Source organism: Asterias amurensis, chromosome 19 (genome assembly GCF_032118995.1).
Source record: "Asterias amurensis chromosome 19, ASM3211899v1".
Classification (NCBI taxonomy): Eukaryota; Metazoa; Echinodermata; class Asteroidea; order Forcipulatida; family Asteriidae; genus Asterias; species Asterias amurensis.
Genome location: NC_092666.1, coordinates 8,628,802 through 8,656,615, shown reverse-complemented (window position 1 = coordinate 8,656,615; position 27,814 = coordinate 8,628,802). Strand labels below are relative to the sequence as shown.

Below are 27,814 nucleotides of genomic sequence, written 5' to 3'. Positions count from 1 at the left end.
GGACACTTTCGGTAAAACAGTATTGTCCAAGGCCCACACTTCGTGTATCACAACTTATATATAAAAATAATAACAAACCTGTGAAAATTTAAGCTCAATTGGTCATCGGAGTCGGGAGAAAATAACGGGAAAACCAACCCATGTTTCCGCACGTTTCGCCTGTCATGACATGTGTATAAAAAAATCCGTAATTCTCGATATCGAGAATTGATATTGTTGTAATGTTTTCTCAAAAAGTAAAGCATTTCATGCAATATTATTTCAAGAGAAGTCTTTCACCATTACCTTCTGTAAACCCTGTAAGTTATTTGTAAATCTGTGAAAAGGTGGACTGCATGAACCAGACGTGCTGAAAAATACGGGATTGATAAAGTCCATTATGATTCAGATGCAAAACCCGCCATAAGCATCTTCAAGTTGCATAGAGCATCTTCAAGTTGCATAGAGCATCTTCAAGTTGCATAGAGCATCTTCAAGTTGCATAGAGCATCTTCAAGTTGCATAGAGCATCTTCAAGTTGCATAGAGCATCTTCAAGTTGCACAGAGCATCTTCAAGTTGCATAGAGCATCTTCCCTACCTGAGGATTGTTCTCCGGATCGGTGTTTGATTCCTTTTCAAGTATCTCATTACTTAGCTCGATACCTTTCTGTATAAAATACAAAAAATTACAATAAACTTAGTTAACAAAATAATGATGTTGATACACAATCTGTCTCTTGATATGGCAGTTTGTAGGTCAGAAAGCAACCATGTGTTTTTGTGAGTTATATGCTTTTCCCAGGAAGCTAATTAATTACTTTCACGCATGCACACAGACTATAGTCTAAAGCCTAAACTAGTCACATAAATTATTAAATATATTAAACTGGATTGTTGAAGATCATGAATTAAAAGATTCGTTTTTAAAAAATGTTGACGTTTTAAACATATAATTTAGTATTCATAAATACGTCAGACAGTTTCGCTATTCCTATTGGTGGAAACCGCGTCACGTGGGTGTGTATAAACCTTTGTTTATGACCGGTAAACAAGTGTTAATTCATGGGCGTGACACGCGACCTTGCACCTGTTCTTATAAGACAGTTTCTTCATTCCTATTGGTCGAGAGCAAAAGCTGAAATACTTGTGCCACATCACGCGATACGCGCGACGCGCACAGCATTCCCTGATAAGGAGTTGTTTACCCGAGGGTGGCGGAGGGCTTTATCATTTCATAGCTGGAGGGGTGTTGTGTTGAAAGAAATCATTTAAAAATTATAATTTTTGCATTAAGTTTACTTTTTGACCAAAAAGTGATGATGTTTTTGACCGAAAAGGTATTTATGAATGGGAATCAAAGTGTGTTGAATCGGTTTTCAACTAGTGGTTTAAACCCACCGAGGCCTGGTTCTTTATAATTTACCTCGACTTCGTCTCGGTAAAATTATCAAGAACCAGGCCTCGTTGGGATTAAACCACTAGTTGAAAACCTCTTCACCACACATTGATTCCCTTAGTGACGTTTCAAGCTAGGAGCCTCTTCAGACTAGTGACCACGTGAAAACGAATCTTTTAGTTCATAGCCACAGAACTGTACAAACATGTTACCAGACATTCAAGTTAAAAGTTGGATAAATAACACATACAACCCCTTACGGGGGCACAAAGTGTCAGTTAAAGTTTTGTATTATTCTGTCTTATTTTTATCCATTGTGAATTAAAAAGGGACAAGCTACAAAAAACGTTTACTACCAGAAGATTTTACTTCAAAATGTATGATGTGGAGAATGAAATCAGATGATGAGCCATGAGTTTGTATTGATCTCGTAAAGGTATTGGCGTGAAAACTCAGTGGCTTATCATACATCGATTTTTGACAGCATTCTGATAGGGAAGCATGTTAATTATTAAAAAACTAGTTCAATTACAGATGTAGAGATATCCACTGATATATAAATCGATATTTTTTCTCTTTCTATCGAGCATCAAATTGTACTAAACGACCTTGGCCTTATAAATAAATGAGGTTTCAATGACATTATTGTACGTTTTTGTTAAAAATGTCTCAGTAGAAGTAAAACATGGCAATTGAGCCAGTCTGAGAATAAAACTTTACATGATTTTTCGGTGTTTTATTTTGCTAAAAACTGAACGAGTTAATAACTTAAATTGTTGTTCGGTCTTCTGGCTGCAATACCGTTTTGAAGGTAATACTTCGATCCAAATTACTTTGACAGTCGGGTCGAGTATGTAATCAACATTGGTCAAAAGCCAATCTCATTTCTTGACAAGCATAATTATGGATGTTACCATAGGAACACCCATGTAAATGAACGCGATTCGTCCCGGTGGGGCGAACAGTAATACAAAATTACAAGGAAACCCGTGAAGCCCTATAAAGCGACGTTTGGTAATGATAATAGCCGACAGATGGGATAAGGTGGAATATCCAAAAGGTATACTCTTTTTCTTTCGATCAAACCTTCATACATAACCTATATTAAACAATTATTATTAATGGGAGACTTTTAAAATCCATTGTTCTCGGTAATGTGCGCGTGCTCAGAACTACGTAAACAATGGAAATTTGCATGGTAAGTCTGCTGCCACCTAGTGTTCAAAAGTCCTTTCAAGGAGTGACCAACGATGACAGGAAAAGTATTACGTTGCACCAAATACAACGGATAACAAGAAGACTAATAACAATATCAAGAGCAGACGAGCCAAAAAATATCATGAACATTAATTCCATCCACAAACAAGGAAATAAGCTTTATTATAACCCAGGCAATGCATGAACTTGATAACGACACACTTCAAATAAAAAGGAGAAAGCAAAAGGAAAGAACAAACCTTTGAAAAGAATCTATTTTATCATAATTATGGACATGGCCAGCATTTGCAGTTCCTTAATGCATATAGCTTTGAATTAAAGACCAACCATTTTAGTAAACTCGATGCCTCCTTGCTGTTTATGGAGCAGTATCCTTACACAAGGTACACGGCATAACGTATCGTGGATATATGCCGGTGCAGGTGAATCTCCTTGGATAGCGCAACAAGTCAATTTTCTAATCGATCGAGCTTTATAATGCAGTAAGAACGAGTAAATTCTGCTGAGCAGAATCAATTAAGACTACAAGCCTAAAGGCTCATTAGTATTCAGCGTTTGTGAAATGATGCTCGACATAATTACGTGGAGTTTTGATAAGCAAAGTCTTCTGCTAGATGTTTTAGAACAAGAGTTGGCTTCGAACAGCTTCTGCCTTGCGGCGTCTTTTGATGAAATCTAATTGAGCGACAGGGTGGTTTCCTATTGCGATGGCAACGGTTGTTTACACTAGCAACTGCAAGCGTTCTTATTGACTCGCGCGCACTTGCTCGCATCAGAGCCAGTTAAGTTGGACATCTCTAGCTATACAATCTCGCAGGTAAAAAACAACGGTTGGTTTTGATAAATATAACCAACGTAAAGACGATAGCATTATTGGGTCGGATTGGCTGCGAACATGTCGCTTCACGACATACTTCTTATGTCTGTATTTGTTGCTTCACTCGGAACGGAAGGTAAGATATGTTCGGATTCTTATTTTAATGGGATGTGTGTTAATAAGAATTGTATTACGTACAATTTAATAATTGTACGTTCCAATTAAATTATTGTGTTTAATCCTTTCTCCTTGTTTGTTTCGATAGCAATATCACTTTTAACTTTTTAACTTAACATATCAATTTGCTTTCATGGTAAAGATTTCCATCACAAAGTTTTAAATTTTAAAAACGTGGATCTTGTTTTTACAGCTATTTTGACATCAAAACAGACGCTTAATAAAATGTGTTTTATTTGGATATATTCCAGTGCAATAAGGATTGGGTGGGTTTATATCTACCTTAAAATCAAATGTGGAAGGAATTGACCCAATGACGTAATGACCCAATGCAACACGCAGCACACGCGCCTATCCTGTCCGTCATGTTGGGCGTTAAAATAAACGCAAACGAATTACCCAAGCGTTCCCACGTTTTCAAGAAATTAAAATGTTCAGAAAATTTATTACCTTAAAACAAAATATGTTTAAGTTGGATACATTCCAGGGAAATTAGGATTTCAGGTGGATTTATATCTATGTTAAAATCAAATGTAGACAAAGCAATTGACCCCCATGACGTAATGACCCATTGCAACGCGCAGTACACGCGCCTGTCCTTACCGTCATGTTGGGTGTTGAATTGAACCAAACAAATTACCTAAGCGTTCCCACGTTTGCAAGAAATTAAAATGTTCCGAAAATGTATTACAATAAAGGACTTATGAACGCTAGGTGGCAGCAGACTTGTTGATCCATTGTTCTAAAGTGTGCGCATAATCAGAACTACGTAAATTATGGGTGCGTTCGTTTAGCTTCCCTGGGTCGCCCCGGTGTGGCGTTTTTTTTTCCCAGGACGAACGTGTGCAGATAATTACCCACGTTCGTCCTGGGAAAAAAAGCCGCCACACACCGGGGTCGACCCAGCTCAGGGGAGCTAAACGATCGCACCCAATAGAAATTTATCTGATAAGTCTGCTGCCGCCTTGCGTTTAAAAGTCCCACATTCCTTTCATACTTTTTGCCCTCCTTTGACAACTGCCCAACCATGTGCAGTTGTATTCACTGACTTGGTAGGAAGGTTAGATAAGAACAAGGAGGTTCGACAACTCTTTGAAAGGAATTCACTCTCTTTATCTCACAGTGTACGCATGCGTATGTTATGTCGGCCAGGAAGCAAACTCTGTCAAGGGTGAACCACCTCTGAAGTCACTGCCTGATCAAAACCCGTGTGAATGTACGGAGTTTCGTCCCGGTGGGGTTAACACAAAGCGACAGGCAAAGCCTCGTGAAGTAACGTTTGGTAATGACGGTCATCCACAAGGCTGGACTCACAAGGAATGCATCAAAGGTATGACCCTCATACTTGTTTAAAGCGAATGTAAAATCGTATAATGGTTTACGTAATGATATGTACAGCCCAAAAGTTGTCGATAAAGATACAGTAAAGGTCAACTGTGAACATTTCAGTTAAATAAACAAAAAAAACATAGTTTTATCGAACAATTATCATTTCATCAAGAATATCAACTCAGTCGACGTTTAGCGAGGTGACAGCGGGTGGTACCGACTATATCTCTGGCCTGATATTTACGGAAATCATGCTTAAACCTCACATGTCGTAAATAAAAGTCTTATAAAGCCCCAAAGGGGGCCCAAAAGACGCTGAAGGCACTTATATTACGACAGCTTTGAAATTAGAAAGCTTTAAGATGTAAATAACTGAGTTTCTTTTCCTGGATTGTTAACCTCCCTTTCACTAAACCTTGTAACTGCGGTTTTTAAATAAATAATTGTTTTTTCCCGTCTGTCTTATCATGTTCGTCAACCTGTTTATCTCTTGAGTTATTTGACTTTCTGTATCCCTCCAATTTGCTTCTGTTTGCAAAGTCATAATAAATACGAAGCAAAATCCTACAGATAATGTTTTGTCTCATGGAAATAATATTGTAATAAAAAGGACTGTCTTTATTTGTTTCTCCCTGACAGAGACAACACTCAGTGACACAATGTCTCCTTGCGGCTCCTGGTCTTTCACAACAAGCGAAGAACTGAGCATTCCACCATACCAAAGATCATTCCAATCGTACCCTGTTACATTTGAGTTCACTCTGAACGGCTCAACTGATGATCTAGTGCAGATAATGTGTTCTAACAATAACATCCCTCCCTGCAGTTTTGGTAAAATTATCATTGTATTGATTCGTAAAGCATGGGATGCAAATTTCGTTCTATTCATTAAAACAGAATAACATGGAAGTTAAAGTGGAGATGGTCACAGTTTAATTAAAACAAAAATAAAAGCTAATGCGCTTTAGCCCAACTGTAAAATATGAAAGTTTCACATCTAAGTAGATTTGTCCGTTATTATAAAGCAAACACGACTCGGCAGTCTTTATGTCATTAAGTATGATAAAGCCATGAATTATTGATTAAAAACAAAACTTCAAGCATTTAAATCCTATGTTTTCTTGTCTACATTTAGAACTGGACGCCGAATTACAGACGATGCGTATCGGAGACGAAGTTACCAATCAATACTTTCCAGATGCTTTTGATGGTTCCACACACTACTGGGTTTTAATCAATCAACACAAACTGGAATTCGGTAGACTTGGAGAAACCAAGTCCCTTGAGTGTCAATCTGATTGGATTATTGAAAACATTATCATTTGGACCCAGTCTGATACGACTTAAGCATTCTATGGGACCTGCCCTGACGCTGAGTTTTACGATTAAGATCGTCCATTGTCTTCTTAGTTGAGGACGATTCCTTTGCATCCTAATCCACTCTGGCTTTACAAAAATAATGTTGTCTGTTGCTTGCCAATAACGTTGAGGGCGCTGTTCTGTAGCCGCCACTGTTTATTTTCTCTACCAGTGTTTGCTTATTTTTATCCGTTAAATCTTTGCTGAGTTTTTGGCATCGTCTTTATATTTGTTGTGGACGTGTTTGGTAAGCTATCTGTGCTTTTGTGTGATACATTTTGGTGCTTTATCCGATTAGTATTGCTTGTTATTTTGATGTTTTTGATGTGGTTTTTATCTCCGGTCGAGTTCACTATTTTGTAACGTGCGTTCATCTAGGTTGTTGCCTTTATTAGTGCTCGTTCTCGTCTGTTGGTGTTTTTACATCTGCTTTTTATCATACATAAGTCATAACGGGTTAAAATCTTTCCTGATGCTGAGACTGTCAGAAATGAGTATTTTGTGTCTTCAGACCAGTACATGTGTCTGACTAATTTTTGTTGTGCCATTTTCACCCTGTCATGGGGTAACATTACAGCTGTGCCGTACTGGATTTAATTTCTCAAAAGTTCCATTAGTCTTAATGGTCCAAACATGGCCAAACTTCTCTAGTTATTCCTGGTCATGACCCTTCACATGACATAACAATATTTATGTATATTTCTGTTAACCCAGGCCCTCGTATTGGATCCACATGCATTTTATACATACAGATAGTTCACATTATATCATGTCTAGTAATTCCCGTGGTCAGCTTGTTCATATCCGTAAGACTTCTTGTCACTCCATTCAGCCTGGATTGCTTTCTATTCTAAAAGCGAATGGAATTCTTCAGTTCAGGGGTACTAGAGCGGGTCATTGTAACTATAAGTGTAAAATTCCTTTTCAAATTGACCACCGGCTTGATTAATTGTTCATAATGAGAGAGCTTTGGAAAACCGCACTCCCGTCCTTAAACATATTGTTGTAAATCCTGCTGATCCCTCTGATGATCTATTTAAACTCTGTTGCTTAAATACCAGATCTCTTAAAAATAAGGCAGCTAATTTTGTTTCTTATGCTATATTAATAGTAAGGATTTGTTTGTCCTTACAGAGACTTGGTTTACAGATATGGATGTTGCCTACAAGGTTGAAGCAACACCACCTGGTTTTAGATTGCTCGATCATCCCCGGAAAAAAAAACGTGTAGTTTCTGGTACATTTCCTACTAACTGGAAAGAAGCTTTAATATGCCCTTCATTAAAAAACAAAAACAATCTTGATATGAAATTAGAAAACTACCGACTAATCAGTAACTTACAATTTATTTCTAAATTAACTGAGAGGGCTGTTTGTGACCAACTTTATTGTCACATGTCAAAACATTCCATGTTGTCGGTTCTCCAATCATCTTACCGGAAGCATCGCAGTACAGAGACTGCTCTTATTAAGGTTAAAAATGATTTACTGATGAGGATGAATTCCCAACATGTTATTCTGCTTGTTATTTTAGACCTTAGTTCAGCGTTCGATACTGTTGATCATGTAATTTTATTGAAACGTCTTCAGTCTAAATGTGGAGTCACTGGCAAGGCCCTTGATTGGTTTTCGTCCTATTTTCAGATAGAAGTCAACGTGTATCCATTCAAGGTACCTTATCAGAGAAGTTTAATATCAACTTCGGTGTTCCTCAGGGATCCTGCTTAGGACCATTTTTATTGGATAGATACTATTTTGATCTCTACAGATAGGCCTTGCTGTTATTATTAGGAATTAAACTTTGCATCGCAATTGCTGCAATTGTTGGTTTTAAGTCATAGACACAGTTTTACGTTGTATTGGTGAATCCGCTTCGAAGTTCAATTATTTTGTTCGTGTCAATGCTTGTACAACTTTTGTCATTGATATTTATACGTTTTATTGTTGTGATTTTTCAAGTAAATTATACTGGATGTCTAAATTAATTTTACTTGATTTCTGATCGATGTTTTTTACCAGTAGCCCTTGACTCACCGATCGTGTATTAAAATAGTCTCAGACAAGGCATTTTGATTGATCAGTTGACATTTAACGACCTGTCCAAAAGTCGGCCTATAACTTTCACAACAAACGCGTTTTCAAACCAATCCAATGCAGCGTGTCCATTCAATCACATCGTATTATACTATAGTCAGTATGTCAGACCATTGACCTTGTCACATGTACACGAGAGGGTATCAATCAACAGGTTCCAGCAATTTGGTTAGAAAATGCAGGACTAAATTCTGCCAGCATCTTTTGTGCACAACCTCAGTTTGTGAACTGTCAATTGTAGATGAAGCCAATTATAATTAAATTATTAATTAAGCAAACAAGTAGCATAAGCTTAAAGATAACCCAGGCGATGCATGGACAAGCTAACAACACACAATGGGAAAAACAATAGGGATTTTTTTTCTTTTAAATAGCAGATTCAGAATCCCTTTTATTATGTATGTGGACAAAAGGTTGTGCATGTGCTGTCAACGTGTAATTAAAGAGGGTATTGCAACCAAACGGGTCCCTCACTGTATTATTTAAGACCAACCGTTTGGTAAAATCTAATTCATCCTTGCTGTTTTTAGAGCAGAATAATTACACAAGATACACTGCATAACGTATCGTAGAGCTACGGTGTGTTTTTTTATATGAAATTTTACCCAAGGTATCCTTGACTGACGCGAAAAGTCAATTTTCCAACTGACCGACCTGCGTAAATGCAGTAAGCATGAATTAATTCTGCTAAGCAGAATAAGGTTACCAGCGAAAAAGCTCATTAGTATTAAGCGGTTGTGCCATGGTTCCCGACATAATTTCTTGTAGATTTTGATAAGCACAGTTTTCTGCTAGATGTTTTCATTAAATTAGGACTAGGCTGGCTTTGTAGCTTCTATTCGGCCTCATGGTGTCTTTTGATAAAGTTTAATTGAGCGATAGGTTTGTTTCCTGTTGTGATGGCAACGGTTGTTTACACTAGCAACCGCATGCGTCCTAATTGACTCGCGCGCAGTTGCCCGCCTCGGTGCCATTTAAAGTGTCGATGAAACTCTGGTTTGAAGGTAAGCAGCAAACACTGAAACCGAAAGTGGTAGAAAAAACACAAAAGTTCAAATCTGTTTTGAGTCGAAGTTGTTGGATATGCAAGAAATAGAATAACTTCATGACTGTTCCTTGAAGCACTAGTTAAATAACGCTCGGATCTTGAGATATATTTATCGATAGCATAAAGGAAAGATTGGCAGCAAGCATGTCGCTTCACGAGACACTTCTTATGTTTGTATTTGTTGCTTCAGTCGGAATGGAAGGTAAGATATGTTTCGGTTATTGGTTAAAAAAAAATTGATCACGAACTATTTTATGTTTGTGAAAAAAAGGCACGGCCGCTCAAAAATCTAAAAAATATAATTTTTGGCGACCATAGTAAGCGATGTTGAGTTGAATTTATACACGTTTCTTTTTGCTTCAACCTGTTTGTATATAATAGTATTCTTTAATGAGCTAGGTTTAAACTTAATTATTTTATTTCCTCCTTTGTCCTTAAAGCCATTGGACCCTTTCGGTACAGAAAAAAAAAGTTCACAGATTTACAAATAATTTACAGGGTTTACAGAAGGTAATGGTGAAAGACTTCTCTTGAAATATTAGTCCATGAAATGCTTTACTTTTTGAGAAAACGGTAAAACAATATAAATTCTCGTTAGCGAGAATTACGGATTTGTTATAAACACATGTCATGACACGGCGAAACGCGCGAAAACAGGAGTGGGTTTTCCCGTTATTTTCTCCCGACTCCGATGTCCGATTGAGCCTAAATTTCCACAGGATTGTTATTTTATATATAAGTTGTGATACACGAAGTGTGGGACTTGGACAATACTGTTTACCGAAAGTGTATAATGGCTTTAATTAATTAGGAGTAATAGCACTCCCAATTTCTTTAACACGTCCATTTTACATGATAATTCTATTCAACTGGGTTTCGAATTTCAGGGAGTTTGTTTTTCTGCTATTTTGACCTAATAAACAGACGGTAATTTAAATATTTGTTTATAGTTGGATACAGTAGGAAGTATATGTCGGGAAGGTAGCAAACACCGCTAGAATAGAGCCATATTTATCTTCTAATAGTTATAATTTGAAAACGCCTTCCATTTTAACCAGACATCTCAAAGTGCTGTAAAATTATAACACCAATTAAATCACAGGAATTAATTGTAGACAAAGGATTTGACCACAAAATTAAGGGTCGACGCCTTCGATACCCCCCTCTCCCATTGTGCAATATGTATGTATCACTTAAAGGAACATGTGCACAGTGTCCGTCGGCGTTATAAAGTTCCCATAATTATTGGCGGGCGGTCAAAAGAGGGCGCATCCATACTTGAGATGGTATTGGTTCAACTGCGAATAAGTATCCGTAATCTTGAAGGCCATTTGAAATTATGCGAGGTCGAAGGCGAATATGGACGTAGTCTCGGCGGAAGAAATCTTATAAAATCATGATGAGGTATTGATTCAATGCAACACGCAGTGATCTTACATGCGGCTATCCAGTCGGCATTTTGGGTGTTAAAATGCACGCAGCGAAATTGACCTGAAAATTATGAAAATGGTATAGTAAGATGCGCATTTTGCGGGACTGCGTTCCGCGTGCAAGAGGTCAATGGTGGTCCGCAGTTTGTTTAAACCGATAGTAACAAAATTAACGAGGAAGTTGTTGGACGCTAGATGTCAGCAGACTTAATTACCAGGTACATTTTCATTGCTTATTTAGTTTTGAGCATGTGCACAAACCCGACAATGGATTTGCCTGTTAAGTCTGCTGCCACCTAGTGTTCCAAAGTTTACAATTCTTTTTATATTCCCTGACTTCCTTTGCAACTGCAAATCATGGGATATTTGATTCACTGATTAAAGGGCTTGACATAAATATCGCTATAGTCGACTGGGTGAAATTGTTTAACAGGAATTCCACTTCATTATCTCACAGTTTACGCATGCGTATGCTATGTCGGCCAGGAAGCAAACTCTATCAAGGGTGAACCACCTCTGAAGTTACTGCCTGATCAAAACCCGTGTGAATGTACGGAGTTTCGTCCCGGTGGGGTTAACACAAAGCGACAGGCAAAGCCTCGTGAAGTAACGTTTGGTAATGACGGTCATCCAGAAGGCTGGACTGATAAGGACTGCATCAAAGGTATGACCCTCATGTTTCTTGTTCTCTTTTCATGATTGATAGACGGTTCGATCAATCGTCTTTTGTTTGTTTGTAACTTATTGTTTTCATTTTTTGGTTTATCTCTCACAGAAGCAGCAACGCCATCTCGTCAACAGCTAGATGGCGACAAGATTGGTTAGTAGCACTTTATTTTGTTGCTTCGAAAGAAACTCTGACCCATCGTGCAAGATTGCTGTATGTTTAAACTACTCGTCCTTTTATAGCAATTGACAGTGTACATTAGTTTATAAACGAGTTTTTTGCGAGAACGAGTAGTAAACAAGTTTGCCAGATGTTTGGTGGGACAAAGGCGAGCAACTGTAATCAATATCAGAACAACTTTGTGCCAGAGAACCAACTACCCAGGTAAAACAAGACGCAAAGCCTGTATCTCTGACGTCACACCTCGAGGCTCGTAAATTACGCCAGAGATCTTCCTTGTCCCTACCTGATCATATCCCCGTCCTTGATCACCTTGCACTAATTTCGCATTCAAATCCTCTGTACATTCCTGTTCGATGTTGTATTATATACGTTATAAACATCAACAACAAAAGTGTATACTACTGCAAGACGGCATGTGCATACGACCGAAAGTGCAGCTGCCAAACATCACTTCGGACCAATCAAAACACATCTTACGTCACTGTACGTTTATCAAAATGGTAAAACCTGTCGTACCCAAGACAGGAGACCTGTCTACACTACGCGTAGAACAAGCAAGGTTCCTAGAGGGCGCCCTTAAAATTGATTGAGTCCCCAACTCAACAACGATTCAGCTTTAAATACGGTTTTGATGTTTGAAGCAAAATGTAAAATTCCTGACATTTATGTAGTTTTACGTAAATTTTTAATCAAGTGGTTGACAGATTATTATTTAAAGGCAGTGGACACTATTGGTAATTGTCAAAGACTAGCCTTCACAGTTGGTGTATCTCAACATATGCATAAAATAACAAACCTGTGAAAATTTGAGCTCAATCGATCATCGAATTTGCGAGATAATAGTGGAAGGAAAAAACACCCTTGTCACACGAAGTTGTGCGTTTAGATAGTTGATTTCGAGACCTCAAGTTCTAAACTTGAGGTCTCGAAATCAAATTCGTGGAAAATTACTTCTTTCTCGAAAACTATGACACTTCAGAGGGAGCCATTTCTCACAATGTTTTATACCATCAACCTCTCCCCATTCTCATCACCAAGTGAGGTTTTACGCTAATAATTATTGTGAGTAATTACCAATAGTGTCCACTGCCTTTAAAGGTGGAATGTTGTTTTGTGTTAACGTCATGCTATTTACAGGCCAATTTATCAACAACGATACACTTTTAAAAAAAAAACTGTCGAGGTTTCATTTGAATACAATGTTTTCACTTTTATTGGAAATGCTGTTCATCAAGAACGCCGAATCTGTCCACGTTTAGTGAGGTGTCAGCGGGTACAAACCGCATATCTGGCTGCAACGTGCACAAACGGACACCAGTCATGAACTAGGAAAATATTAACAACTTGTGGGTTGTTACTTATACTATAATATAATAAACGTAACACCAAGGTCCGCCCAAATATGAGCCAAATAAGGCGCTTAATTTATTACCGATTTATAAGCATTGAAACAAGTAAGCTATCAGATCTAAGTTAAACGATTTATCTGCCTGTGTTTTTACCAAGGTATGACCCTCTCTGTATCTTAACAATTATTTGGGGTTTTCCATGATTTTTTTGCTATGATTTTTTATAGTTGTAAGTTTTTCTTTCTTTCTGTCTTTTTTCGGCAACCTGTGGGGCTCGTTTAATTATTTAGTATTATTTGTTCTTCTTTACCTTTAAAATTTGCTCTCATCGTTATAATCATAGTGATTGAGGAGTAAATCCACCGAAAAGATGTTTGCCTCATTATTATTATTAATAATAATAATAATAATAATAATAATAATAATAATAATAATAATAATAACAATAACAATAACAATAACAATAACAATAACAATAACAATAACAATAACAATAACAATAACAATAACAATAACAATAACAATAACAATAACAATAACAATAACAATAACAATAACAATAACAATAACAATAACAATAACAATAACAATAACAATAACAATAACAATAACAATAACAATAACAATAACAATAACAATAACAATAACAATAACAATAACAATAACAATAACAATAACAATAACAATAACAATAACAATAACAATAACAATAACAATAACAATAACAATAACAATAACAATAACAATAACAATAACAATAACAATAACAATAACAATAACAATAACAATAACAATAACAATAACAATAACAATAACAATAACAATAACAATAACAATAACAACAACAATAACAATAACAATAACAATAACAACAACAATAACAACAACAATAACAACAACAATAACAACAACAATAACAACAACAATAATAATAATAATAATAATAATAATAATAATAATAATAGCGTTTTTGTTTGTTTCTCCCTAGAGACAACACCCAGTGACACCATGCCACATTGCGGCCCCTGGTCTATAACGAATGACGTAGAGCTGAGCATTCCTCCCTTTGGAGAACCATTTCAGTCGTTCCCTGTTACACTTGAGTTCACACTGCAAAGCTCAACCAATGATGTTGTGCAAGTAATCTCTAACGACTATAAATACAAAGTGCTCTGTATTGTTGGTAAGTTAGCATTGTTTTTGTTCTAAAAAACATTGGACGTAAGCCGTGGTAAAAACTGAAAAACATGGAAGTGTAGAATTCAATTAAACAAACATACCAGAAGAATTTTCAGTGTAACTGCAAATATAAAAGTTTCCCAAATGGAGGTTTTAGCTGGTTCGACCTTATCTCGGAACATGCATTGTTTTCAACTGTTATATCAAACACGGTTTAGCAATTCAATGTTTTGTCGCAAAATATGATAAAATCTTTGTACAACAAAACACGTTCTGAAACTTACTTTAAAAAAAAATCCAAAACATTATTTCAAACGATTACAAAATACATGACATTTTTTATGGAAAGGTTTAGACTATTTTCTTCTTTATTCAACCCATCAAATATCCCTTCGGATTTAACAACCCGTGTTGCCAAATAAGAGTAACAAACTAAATCACTCAGAATACTAAATTCTCATTCTAATATCAATGCCGTGAACTCGTCCAGATATCGTCAGGTTGTTTATCAGCAGAAAATAATAGCTACAAATTCCAAACTTGGCAGAAATGAGCAGGATTCCGTTCACAAATTGTGTTTATTTTAGCAAGCATGTACTTTTACTTGTTTAGCTACACTTTTTTATCCATGAAATATGGCCCTGGATTAGAACCCACAACCCAAATACTTTGCCACCACACTCCAATTATTGTGTTGTCTTCATTATTGTAGATCTGGACGCAACCATACAAGACTTTCAAGATGTTTTTGATGGCTCCACACACTACTTGATTACTATCACTCAATACAAACTGGAATTCGGTAGAATGGGCGATACCGAGTCCCTAATTGTGTGTGCAACTGGTGACATTATCGACAACATTTTTATTTGGTCCGAGTCAGCTTTGACTGTGGAATTCTATGGGACCTGCCCTAAAGCTGAGATTTACGAATGATGAAGATTTCTTTGGCATTGTCTCTTATTTGCCATAGAGGGCGGGATTACAAAATTACGTCATCAATATCAGTACACAGCAATGTCCGGTGCTCAATATTGATTCTCTTGGTATCTATTTATTTGGCTTCACCGACACAGTATGTGGAGAAATAACACCATGTCGTTGTGGTCACATGTATAGATTCAAAGAAAATAAATGTAACAACGGAAATTCGCAGTGTACAATAGATCGCCTTCAAATTATTTACTTAGTGAAGTTGTACTTGTTTATTGTATTATTTAACAAATTTCTTATATATTTTAAATCATTGTTGTTTTGTATAATAGCTGTGGCAGAGTCAAAGTTTAAGCACAGCATTCTCTGCAGTTTTCACAGCACATAAATATGGGGTTTCTGGTTGAGCCAAAGGTTAAGTACATCAATTTAAGTTGTTTCCTTTCCAGCCGTTACTTATTTGCAATAAGTTTTATTTGGCAATCAGATCACATTTTTTACAAAAGGTAAATGACTTGCGTATTTTTGAAGTAAATGTTGGAAAACGTTTGAAAAATACTTGATGTGTTATATGTCACTTAGCACTCATGGTTCATATGCTTTTAATGTTATGATAACTCAATAGTTAAATGAACACGTTGCCTTGGATCGGACGAGTTGGTCTATAAAAAGCGTTTTGTAACCGTTTGTTATAACACCAAAACAAAATGTTACTTTGTCTCCATTGTACCAATTTTAAACTTTCTAACGATTGACTGAAAACAGAGTTGTGGCTTTTTTGTACTGCATAACTTTGCGAATGATTTTTTTTTTTTTTTTTCAAGAAACGACGGTCCTAATTATGACTCCCGTTACAGAAACACTTTGGCTCATTTTGTTGGCAACGAAATTCTGACAAGATTTTGTTTATTTGTTATATTTATTAAAAACAGGTTATTCCTTTCTTAATAACATCTGGACGCATAGGTGTTGTTAGTACAAATGTTCAACTACGCACCAGTGTGTTATACATTTCAGGGGATTCCTTTGTATGTTGAAAATAATCAAGTATTATGGTACACTGCGAACCCTTAACCGAACGTTACAGAATTGGTAAGAAACAAAGTTCGTGAAGATCACAGATTTACAAAAAACTTACACGGTCTAATGATGATGGTATAGTAGAAGACATCCCTTGAAATATTTCTGTCTGAAATTTCAAATTTGATGAGAAACAAATAATCTAATTTTGCATTTGGAGTTTATCGCCCAGTGAGCGTTGTATTCATTTTTGTTTTGGCATCGATGCAACGCAAAATGTCACGTAATCGGTATTTCACTATTTTCTCGTGACCCAGATGGCCGATCGATCTCAAACTTCTACAGGTTTGTCAGTTTATGTATATGGTGGATAAGATGAAGTGCTTACACTGCCAGCAAACTTTTTGCTAGCAAACCAATTCCGTAATGTTTTGATATTACGCTCCTTTGCCAAGATGTTATAAAGGGTTCGTAACCAGCGGGGGTGGTGCGCCATATAAACCTTGCATATCTCGCTCAGAACTCTTGCCACTCTCCTTTAGATTCCCCACCCTTGAGACTGAACAATTTTCACAAGTTTATGGTTTGATAAATCAACCCCTCTAATGGTGTATGTGTCCCACTTGCCCCATCCCCATTGGAATAGTATAAGGCATGCACTTGTTATATAATTTGATTGTTTTTTTTCTGGTTAAATGTGATTTGGGTCGTTCCAGATAGGCGTTGCGGTTATATGAATTTAACATTGCATCGTAAATGAGGCTGTTGATTTGGTTTTAAATTTCTGTTAAAAAAACAATTTTCTTAGGCACAGCATTATGTTGTTTTGGTGAACCCGCTGAGAGTTGTAGTTTAATCGTTTTCTGTAGTTGCTTATACAAGTTTGACATGATCCTAAACACAATTAATTTTGATATCTGGACAAATAACGATCGTGTACTAAAACAGTCTCAAACAAAGCATTTTGGTCGAACAGTTGAAATTTGACGACTTGTTCAAAAGTCTAACAAAATAACATAATCGCAAGACACAGTCATTGAACAAAGTTTTAGACAAAGCAATTTGTGAAACAGTTAAAATATAAAACTATATTTAAAAGTCATTTTATGAAAATCCTTGTAAATTGTGTAATACAAGTTTGTAAACTTAGATTTATAAATATTTCAGTATGAATCTTGCGCAAACTATTTTGAAACGTTGTCATTATTTCATAATGGATTTCGAAAAAATTATTTCACCACTAACTAAAATTTATCGTGTTTACAGTTTTAGTCAAAAGAAATTGTACATTATTTTCTATTCGACAATCAACATTACATAACATTGACTATAATACATAAGTATCACTTGGACATCGTCATAATGGAAGTCAAATGTATAAGAAGGTAATATAAAACTTGAAGAAGTCAGCCCACGAAATAATCAACGTGAAACTCAGCCCTCGCCCACTTTCGTAATACGTAGTTTCTTTTCAGTATTTTTTTAATAGGATTTCAAAACAAAGGGATACTAATTTGTCCTTGGTTTGTCTTTACACGAACCAAATAATTAACGATAAACACGAGCCTTCTGACGTTGAAAGGCTGCAGTACCACAACTAGTGGTAATTAAACTGTTCTTCTATTTTACAAAGAAGGTTTTTTTGGGGGGCCTCAATAGAATAGAAAAATCGATGTCAGCCGTGGACCACCATCGTTACGCAAAGGGTTTTTAATTCTTTTTTTAAATAGGATTTCAAAACGGAAGGATACTTATTTTATGACCTTCGTTGGTCCTTACACGAACGGAGTATTACGGTAAGCACGATCATTTAGACGTTGATGGCTGCTGTTGAGCACCACAACTTGTAGGCCATGGGCCGAAGGGCAAAAAGTCCTCTAGAAATAGAAGAATGCTGCAGCCCCAGGGGTGAAGGGGAGATCTATACATCAAAATGTAGGGAATGGTGCCCTCTCCAAGAAAAAACAATGTTCTCATAAAAATATTGGTTCGCAAGCGAGAAATCCAAGATGGCGGCTAAAATTCAAGATGGCGGCTATTTATTTGTAGAAATGTCTAAGAAACACCCAAAATGAACAGCTACTATACAACAAACTTGTCCTGTTGCATAAAAATTATGATCTGGAAGGATTTCACAAAACATGGAAAGTGCCCGTTTACAAAATGGCTGCCATTTCTTAGTTAAATAGCTCATTTTTAGCAAAAAGTCAACAATTTACTATAAATACAGTCATTACATGCACAACTTTTGCATGCAGTGATGAAATTTTGTTGACCGAGTATAAAGTCGTTAGTTTTCCCTAACTGGCATACATGAACTAATTTAGTTTTATATGCTTTGAAAAGCCAGAAAACCAGAAACTGGGGGGGATAATGTGCCCCCATTTAGCCCTGGTTAGCCACGCCCACAAAAAATCTCCAAAATTTCAAACATCACAATTACAAAAGTACAAGTGTCCTGCAATATTATGAGGGGGTAAATATTTTGTGAATTGCATAATTTTTACAGTATGTACAGGTAAATGTAGATCATGGAAGTGGCTCCAGTGTCTGTGTCCCCCCCCCCCCCCTCCCTGACAGAGACTTTTTAGAAGGAACCGCTGGCATCAATATGGAATATTGGAATAAAGTGACGTTTCTCACTTTAATGAGTTAGCTATTAAAGGGAAGGTCACATAGAAGTCATGGCTGACAAGAAAGAAAACCTGAACTAGCGCCCTGACTAGCCCAGCACAATTTTAAAGGGCAAGTTTTTTCTCTAAGCCACCTACTATGTTTGGAAAAGAAGAGTGAAATCATACTGTGAATTATAGGGAAGACAGTGAAGCCACATAGACAGTTCTATTTGTAATTTTCACAAGACACAGGTGCGTCAAACAACTTTGTTAGTGTATGTAAAAGCCTTAGGACAAACATAAAAAGTAAAACCGGTACATACTCGCATACTTTCAGATATCTGTAATAGTTAAGGCGCAATCATTGTAAAATGATGAGCACTTTTATGGGACAGGCTATTCTGAAACTATTGGAGGCTTGCTTTTGTTATAAACAAACATTTGGACTGGAGAGAGGGAAGGGCATTGGATAAGTGATGGGGGGGGGGGGGGGGAGAAAGGTGTGGTGAGGAACAGCATACATCTTCCATGAAGTTTCCCATATGTATGGTATGCCTAGAAACATTCCAAGTAAGATGTTGTAGTTTCTCATAACGTGTGAAATGTCATATCTGTATTAAATAATAATTATTATTACGTAAAATTTAATGCCGGCACGTTATATGTTTGATGAGTGCAAGGCATTAGTTCTTATACAACGCTTCATTTATATGACTTGGGAGGTCAGATGGTTGAGTTTAATGGAGGGGGTAGGGGTTGGGGGGGGGGGAAACCCCTTTCACTTGAGTCTTGTTTCTCTATGTGTTTATTCAGCCAAGTATTGCTAACTTCTTGAGCCAGTCTTTTTCTGTAGGGTCTGGCAATCTAGATCATATTTTTGTTTTATGTAAATGGTAGGCCAGCAGTGGTGGGGCTGGGAAGAGTTTTTTTGAGATTTATAAGCATTCCCTTCCAAGAGGTGCCAGTGTTTAAGGAGAGCCCATGGGGTGGAATGATGGATCTGTGCAAAGTATGGCAGGATGAAGACGAGTGGGGGATTAGATATATTCTGTTGTTTTAAATTAGGTGAGGCAGCCAACATTGAGTTCCGGTGGTCTTCGTTTACTTTAAGTGTGAAGCGGGTTAATTCTCCGTGTTGTAGCCCGTTCTGACAGTTTAGTCTTGAAGAAATTAACCTTCTCCTCAAAGTCTTTTGAGTGTGTACATATAACGTTTGTATCTTGTCGTTTCACCCTTAATAACGCTGCCAAATACTGATTTAGGGTGTGCTGAATCTCGAGCAAGATATTGGAATGTGTCTGCTTCTTGTGTAGCTACTCGAGTATCCAGTTTCCCTTCTTTTTGAAAACGTTCTCCTTTGTAAAGGACGAGGTCTAAAAAGGTAACTTGTTTTTCAGATATCTCCGAGATGAATAGATGTTGGATGCAAGTTGTTTAGCGTCCTAATGAAATCCTCCGCCCTGCTTCAGTTGCCATTGTAATGATTAGAACATCATCTCTATATCTCATGTAGGACACTATTTCGGGGTTGTTCGGGAGAATTGTTTCTTTTTCGTACTTGAACAGAGTGATATCACACATTTCTGGACTGCATTCGCTACCCATTACCACGCCTATTGTTTGTTTATAGAATCTGTTATTAAACTCAAAGACATTTGCGCCATTGATTAGTTCCAAAAGACAACGTGCCTGTTTTTTTTTTTTTGTTTTTTTTTTGTATAGCGTATAGCCCTGGGTTTCCTCGTCTAAAGCATCACAAACTGAGTAGCCTCTTTTTGTGGACAGTTTGTAAACATTGAAACAATATCCAAGTTGATTAGGAGATAGTCTTTGTCCAATGTCAAAGTGTCAAGTTTTTGGAGAACCTGTGAAGAGTCTCGTGTGTATGTGCTTTGTTGCTTGACAATTGGAAGCAAGGAAAAATCCATGTATTTTGAAATTTGTTGAGTTGGGGCCCCGCAACCACTGATGGATCTTCAGCAGTAGGTATAGGCGAGGTGTTTTAATCATCTGGTGGTTGTGGGGCCGGGGTCGAGAAACCCGGGGTCCTTGGATATTATCCATTCTTTGAACAGATTAGTTACGGCCTGGTAGACCGCAGCTGTGATTTCACTTGTTAAATCCTCGTCAACCAACTTATAGTGCGGCCCAGACAGTTGCCTAGTCCCCTCGTGTATATAGTCTGATTTATTGAGAATGCAAACACCCCTGACTTTGTCAAATGATTTTATGGCAATTTTTGTTTTGTTTGACTTTGACGTCTGCTTTAGTCAATTTGTCGCACATTTTTAATTTTTGTTTTGGACAACTCCTCCAGTGTACCTTCAATGGGATAACTTTCCGTATGGCGCCACCACTTTTTCACTCATTTTTACAAAAAGGGATATATCAAATCAGGTAAATTTGGTACTATATTGTTTTATTTCGAATGAAAAAGTGGTGGCGCCATACGGAAACTTTTCCCTTCAATGTACGATTCTAGGTATGTGTTAAAGGTGATTTGAAGATTCCGTATTGATGGCATTCGGAAGGGGTGTATATAGGCTCCGCCTTTGTTTCCCCGCCGTTAAAACGCTTAGTCTCATTTTTCTGAAAAGCAGTTTCAAATGGCGTAGGATGGTATAGACCGTTTGGGGATGAAGTTCAAACCACGCAAAAATACGATTAGCTCAATATCTGTAAAATGTGTGTCTGACAGATTTTTTTACAAATTGCTGATTTGTTTTGCTTTTTGCTTAAGAATATCCAAGAAGATACAACCTCTCCATTCTCTCATTGGTTTTGGATATAAATGTTTCTGGAGAGGATAGATATAACATCTTCCTTCAACTGAAACCCATATCCAATACGCCTCCAGTAAAACGTTGGTACATGTAGTACTATGTAACTAATACATACATGATGTTGTATCATACCCGTACAAATGTTTCTTTTCTAGGTCAAATTCCATGGCAGCTTTCTTCTCTAAACCATCTAACTCTTTCCATGTACTTACACATTCAATAACTTTATCCCAAGAAGACTCTTTAAATGCAATAACAGGTTCAAATTCGTCTTTTGTTACACGATAAACACCCACTGTAACCCCTCCATTGCATGCACTGTCTGACATCTGTGTTGTTCCACAAACAAACAAACAATCTCACACTCGTTCCCATGGGTAGTGAGTTTATGTGTACTAAAGTCCCATAGCACCATTTTCGTGATATTTGGGAACAAGGTTGTAACTCCAATAATTTGCCTAAAAAAGGGGCTTAGAAAATCGCTTTTTTTGAGGAGCCAAACCAAACTTTTAACTTGAACATTGTAAATTATTCATTATGAATACCTTCTCTATGTTATTATGACCTCAAACCTTCTTCACCCCTGACCCTGCAGCATTTTGACAGAATAAATGGCTTGGGCCCATGGCCTATTGGTAAACATCTCCACTCACGAGACTTGCTGTTTTGATTTGTTCTTCGCAAACTGATTCACGACTGACGGTTTTAAAAGTATCGCTACTACAATGTCGCAGCTTATTTCTCCCTTAACTGCAGTTTTACTGACCACTGCCTACTTCATTATTGGTAAGAACTACTAAATTCATGATGTTAATATTTTATTTAAATTTTCATTCTTTTATCTGTCTGATTGCCATCTTTTGGGTAATATTGTCTGCTTATTTATGAAAAACACATATGCCCTTTACGAAACCATTGCTTCGGCTCAGGATTTGGTTTAAGCTAGCTTGGCCTGCGGTTGCTTTGGCAATTATGCATGCTTTGCGCACGCACTAAGTCAGGGCTTCAGACGAGATAACGGAGCCTGAAGCCAAATCCAGAGCCGAAGCCGTTTTTTTTTAAAGAGCCCTAGTTTAATTTTTATACATTATGCTGAAGTGAACAAGACTGGGCTATAACCGGGACATTCGAACAATTGCAAAAGGTACCTGGAATCAATTAGAACACATACATTTTGTCAAACGTCCAAACTGAACTATCTTCTTGGCTTTGACATGTAGAAACAAGCAAATTGGATTCAAATTGATTTTGATCTCACTCTCATCCATTTTAGCCGACGCATGCGTTTGTTATGTCGGTGATGAAGCAAACTCTATCAAGGGTGAACCACCTCTGAAGTTACTGCCTGATCAAAACCCGTGTGAATGTACGGAGTTTCGTCCCGGTGGGGTTAACACAAAGCGACAGGCAAAGCCTCGTGAAGTAAAGTTTGGTAATGACGGTCATCCAGAAGGCTGGACTGACAAGGACTGCATCAAAGGTACGACCCTCATGTTTGTTGTTCTCTTTGCAAGATGGACGATTCGATAACTCGTTTTTGGTTTGTGTCAATAATTGTTTCATTTTCCGGTTAACTCCTACAGAAGCAGCAACGCCAACTCGTCAACAGCAAGATGATGACCAGAGTGGTAAGTAGTCTTTTTTTGTTTTGTTTTTCGAAAGAAACCCATCGTGCCATATTAATAAGGGAATAAAATGGTAGCGACGAGTTCTTAAACTGCCGTTTAAAACCAGGAGAGTCGTGGCTGTGCGATAAAGGCCCTCGCCTTCAGTTTAAGAACAAGTAACTGCTCTTTTATTCCCATTCATAAGTACCTTTATGGTTAAAAGGCGTAATGAAGTATGAAACTCTGTCAAACTTCTCCGTTTTTCGACGTCCTTGAGCTCTGTACGTGTGTTGCATTTTTATGACTGTGACGGTTTTCGGATATGCATTCGTGCGCGTATATAATATGCATCTAAACGTATCCGAAAACAACCGGTTATATAAACGGCTCCAGCTGGTCATTCAACCGTTAGATCGCCCCCACATGACGCGCTCTCCACCAATGGGAATAGCGAAACTGTCTGAGGTATTTATGATTGTAGATTAAACAACTCGTCCGTTGAGTGCGCCGGTTTTCCGTATGTTCTAGTTTTTAGAAACGATTGTTGCGTAGACGAGCAGTAAAAAAGTATGACAATACTATTATCAAGCCACATTTATCAATTTCAGAACAACTGCGCGTGACTTCTCGTGAACCAAATACCCGGGTAGGCCTACAACAAGACGCAGAGCCTGAACCTCTGACGTCACACTTTGACATACGAATTGAGTTCAAATTTCCACAGGTTTGTTATTTTATGCATATGTTGAGATACACTAAGTGAGAAGACTGGTCTTTGACAATTACCTAAAGAGTCCACTGCTTAAATTACCACTTTTACACAGATTTGAGACAAGTAACCTTTCCGATATAATTTACACAAATTCCTGTAAAAAAAAAACTTCTTCTAATGGCTGAAAAAGACCATGACTTTTAAAAATAACCGGTTTGTTTTTGTTCTTTTTTCCACCAATCTTTTTAAAATTATATCCTGGGTTTTTTGTTAGTGTTTCTGATATGTATATTTGGTTTGCGGTAACACCATGTGTGTATCTACTTGCCAGGTAGAGTTGTTCTTAGGGAACTGTCTTGCTTTATTCTACTGCCGTGGAGTAGATAATCGGAGGTTCGGGAGACTTCTCAGTTCTGAAAAGAACTGTCCTGCTTTTATAACTATTACCAGGGTGGATGGTATAGAAATTAGACTGGACTACTACTTTAGCTTATAGGATCGTAATAACTGTACTGCCGCGGAGTATGTTTCTGATATGCTCCCATTTTCACAATTTTATTTATAACGAAGTAATATTCTACAAAATAATGTTTACATCTTTGAGACGTTATGTAATGACAATAATTTTTTGTTCTCCCTTACTAGAGACAATTTCCATGCCACCTTGCGACCCCTGGTCCTTAATAACGGACGTAGGATTGAACATTCCTCCATTTGGAGAATCATTTCAGTCATACCCTGTTACACTTGAGTTCACACTGCACGGCTCTACCAGTGATCAGGTGGACATAACCTCTTACAACAAACTCAACCCTATTTGCACTGTTGGTAAGTTAGCATTGTATTTAAATCATGGTTTATTCTGCAAAGTAAATAACATGGAAGATAATCGTAGATTTTCAGAGTTCAATTTAAACAACTATACAGGAAAGTGCTTTATCGTCTGGAAATACAAATTTACCAAAGTGGTGCTTTTTATATTTTTAGTAAAATTTAAATTAGGTCGTGACACTTGTGTCCTTAAGCAAGACGCCTAACCATGGTTGATTCGTAAAGTTGGTAGGTAGTGCTTACCCGCCAGGCTTCTGATGGATGATACCCAAGCCTACATCCGTACTGTAAAGGGGGTAACTCTGTTTCAGCCGGAGAGTAAGTGGCAATTGCCCCTGGAAAAATAATTTTAAAAATGTCCCTGAAAAAATCTTATGTCGTCAAGTTCTCGACCACTGTCAAAACAACGGACTTGATAGCTGACCAGCAACATGGGTTCATTCCTGGAAGGTCTTGTTCTACAGCATTGCTGTCAGCTAGTACTCAATGGCTTCAATCTTTGGACGCACGAATACCAGTGGATGTTGTCTCCTTAGTCGTTCGCATGACACTATAAGCCACAATATTCTTGTTAAGAAACTCCAACTTTGCTACAATATTAAGGGTGCTGCTCTTGACTGGATTGAGTCGTTTGTAACAAACCGCCTGCAACGAATTGTTTACAAAGGCTTTACTTCAGACTGGCTACCGGTCGGTTCAGGAGTGCCACAGGGCTCTGTACACGGCCCCCTGCTTATTGTTTTGTACGCTAACGATCTTCAACTTCAAATTCCTTCAATCCTGGTACAGAACGCAGATGACACATGTGTGTTTTTAAACAGAGATTGTCATTAGAGATTGTCATTACATGGTGTTACCGAAAACCTTTATATTATAGTGTTTAGGTAATTCTGAAGTAGAGAATCCGGCGCGTCAGTTACATCATTTTTTTTAAAATGATGTAACTGACGCGCCGGATTCTCTACTTCAGAATTACCTAAACACTATAATATAAAGGTTTTCGGTAACACCATGTAATGACAATCTCTAATGAGTTGGGTGGTTCTGAAAAGAACCGTTTGTTGAGTTGAAACCAACGGTTCTTTTCAGAACCACCCAAACTTATTAGAGATAGTCATTACATGGTGTTACCGAAAACCTTTCTCTATATCGTATTTCCACCACCATGCAAAGTTTCAAACCCTATTAAACACTATAGTTCACTGGGCTAAGTTTAACTGTTTGCGTTTAAATGCTGGCAAGTGCAAATCTATACGGTGGACATGGCGTCGTATGAGCAAATCTACAATCTTGGGAACACCTCCCTGGAATGTGTAAGCTCCATCAAGCTTCTATGCTGTATGTTTCCAAGAAAACTGGTCTTGGGAATTTCAGGTGCAGGCAGTTACTTAAAAATGTAATAGACTGATTGGTTTGATTCGCCTCAACTCTGGCAACTGTCCCTCGTGCGTGTCGCTCCATTTGTTTAAGACACTTGTCCAGCCTATCTTAGCCGAGTAGGGAGGAACTTTTAATTTTAACAGCCTATCTTGGACTACTGCTCATCCGTCTGGTGGATTCACAGTATTAAAAAAAAACATATCAATTTAAAGGCAGTGTACACTATTGGTAATTACTCAAAATAATTATTAACATTAAACCTTTCTTGGTGACGAGTAATGGGGAGAGGTTGATGGTATAAAACATTGTGAGGAACGGCTCCCTCTGAAGTGCCATAGTTTTTGAGAAAGAAGTAATTTTCCACGAATTTGATTTCGAGACCTCAGATTTAGAACTTGAGGTCTCGAAATCAACCGTTTAAACGCACACAATTTCGTGTGACAAGGGTGTTTTTTTCTTTCAATATTATCTCGGAAGTTCGATGACCGATTGAGCTCAAATTTTCACAGGTTTGTTATTTTATGCATATGTTGAGAAACACCAACTGTGAAGGCTAGTCTTTGACAATTACCAATAGTGTCCACTGCCTTTAAAGGAACACGTTGCCTTGTATCGGACGAGTTGGTCTCTAAAAAGCGTTTGAACCCGTTTGTTATGAAATGCATAATTTTTATATGTGCTATTGAGCTTTTAATTTTGTAATCAATCTCAGCTCCCTTGTAAGTTTAGCCTGCTGAAACCAAATCAATCCCAATAACCATCAATGTATGTGTTTTCTTGTTTGTTGTAGAACTGAACGCTGTAGAACAGGAGATGCGCATCTTTGAAGAATTCGAGTCCGCAAAAGACTTTCAAGATGCTTTTGATGGCTCCACACACTACTGGGTTACAATCAATCAACACAAACTTGAATTTGGTAGACTGGGAGAAACCGAGACGCTTATTGCGTGTCAAACATATAAAATCATTGACGACGTTACCGTTTGGTCCCAGACTGATATGACTGTAGCATTCTATGGGACCTGTCCTGACGCTGAGTTGTTAAATCGTCCAAGTTAAATCATCCAATGTAATTTTAGATATCTCATAGTTGAGGACAATGCGTTACGGTCCCAATCCACTCCGGCTTTTCAAAAGTTGTCAATTACTTGCCATAGAGGGCGGAATTATAATGTTATGAACCTTATATCGATTGCATTACAATCTGCTTTAAAAAAGAATACCTGATCAAAAACACAATTGCAACGTGACGCCATCACGTACCGGGTCACTGTGAAAACTCCAGTGTTAAATTGATTCTTTTTGTAGCCGGATATGACTATTATACACAAACTATGTTTACCAAAGAATTGGATATTAAACTGACGTCATGTGACGATATGGTTGCAGGATTATACAAATTAAATCAATTTAACACAACATATTTTTGCAGCGTTTTTCATTTTATTTAGTTGCATTTATTTATTTGGTGATTTATTAATTTAATTTAATAAGTTGAGTACTTTCTAATTAAATTTGCTGTTACGGTAGTTTGGCAATAGCTTTTTCGACGCTATAGTCTTAGCATATGCTTGAAAGTTTCAGCATCTCATGTCCAAAATGTACTTGGCAGTCTTTCACAGCACTTGAAGCTGAGTGTGTCTCGTCTTGCAAGTTATATTCTTTCGAGTCGTTGCCAATCGGCAATTAGTTTTATTTGGCAATCAG

The 27,814-nt window shown here is 37.4% G+C and overlaps 3 protein-coding genes across 4 annotated transcripts in view; 2 read left to right on the top strand and 1 right to left on the bottom strand.

Moving 5' to 3' along the window:
* LOC139951526 (uncharacterized) overlaps positions 1–27,814 on the bottom strand; it is a 106,716-nt gene that overhangs the window by 10,958 nt on the left and 67,944 nt on the right. For both annotated transcript variants that reach the window (XM_071950460.1, XM_071950459.1), the window contains exon 6: positions 580–648. In XM_071950460.1, the coding sequence (XP_071806561.1) occupies positions 580–648 (69 nt within the window). The remainder of the gene's footprint in view (positions 1–579; positions 649–27,814) is intronic.
* Positions 3,354–14,218, top strand: LOC139951636 (uncharacterized). Its single transcript, XM_071950605.1, has 7 exons — positions 3,354–3,548; positions 4,713–4,919; positions 5,558–5,749; positions 6,054–6,524; positions 11,306–11,512; positions 11,624–11,668; positions 14,036–14,218. Exons 1-4 carry the CDS (start codon positions 3,491–3,493, stop codon positions 6,263–6,265), a joined length of 669 nt encoding a protein of 222 aa, XP_071806706.1. The 5' UTR covers positions 3,354–3,490; the 3' UTR covers positions 6,266–6,524; positions 11,306–11,512; positions 11,624–11,668; positions 14,036–14,218.
* LOC139951802 (uncharacterized) lies at positions 22,303–27,166 on the top strand. Its single transcript, XM_071950870.1, has 4 exons — positions 22,303–22,363; positions 22,851–23,074; positions 24,544–24,724; positions 26,898–27,166. Exons 1-4 carry the CDS (start codon positions 22,303–22,305, stop codon positions 27,164–27,166), a joined length of 735 nt encoding a protein of 244 aa, XP_071806971.1.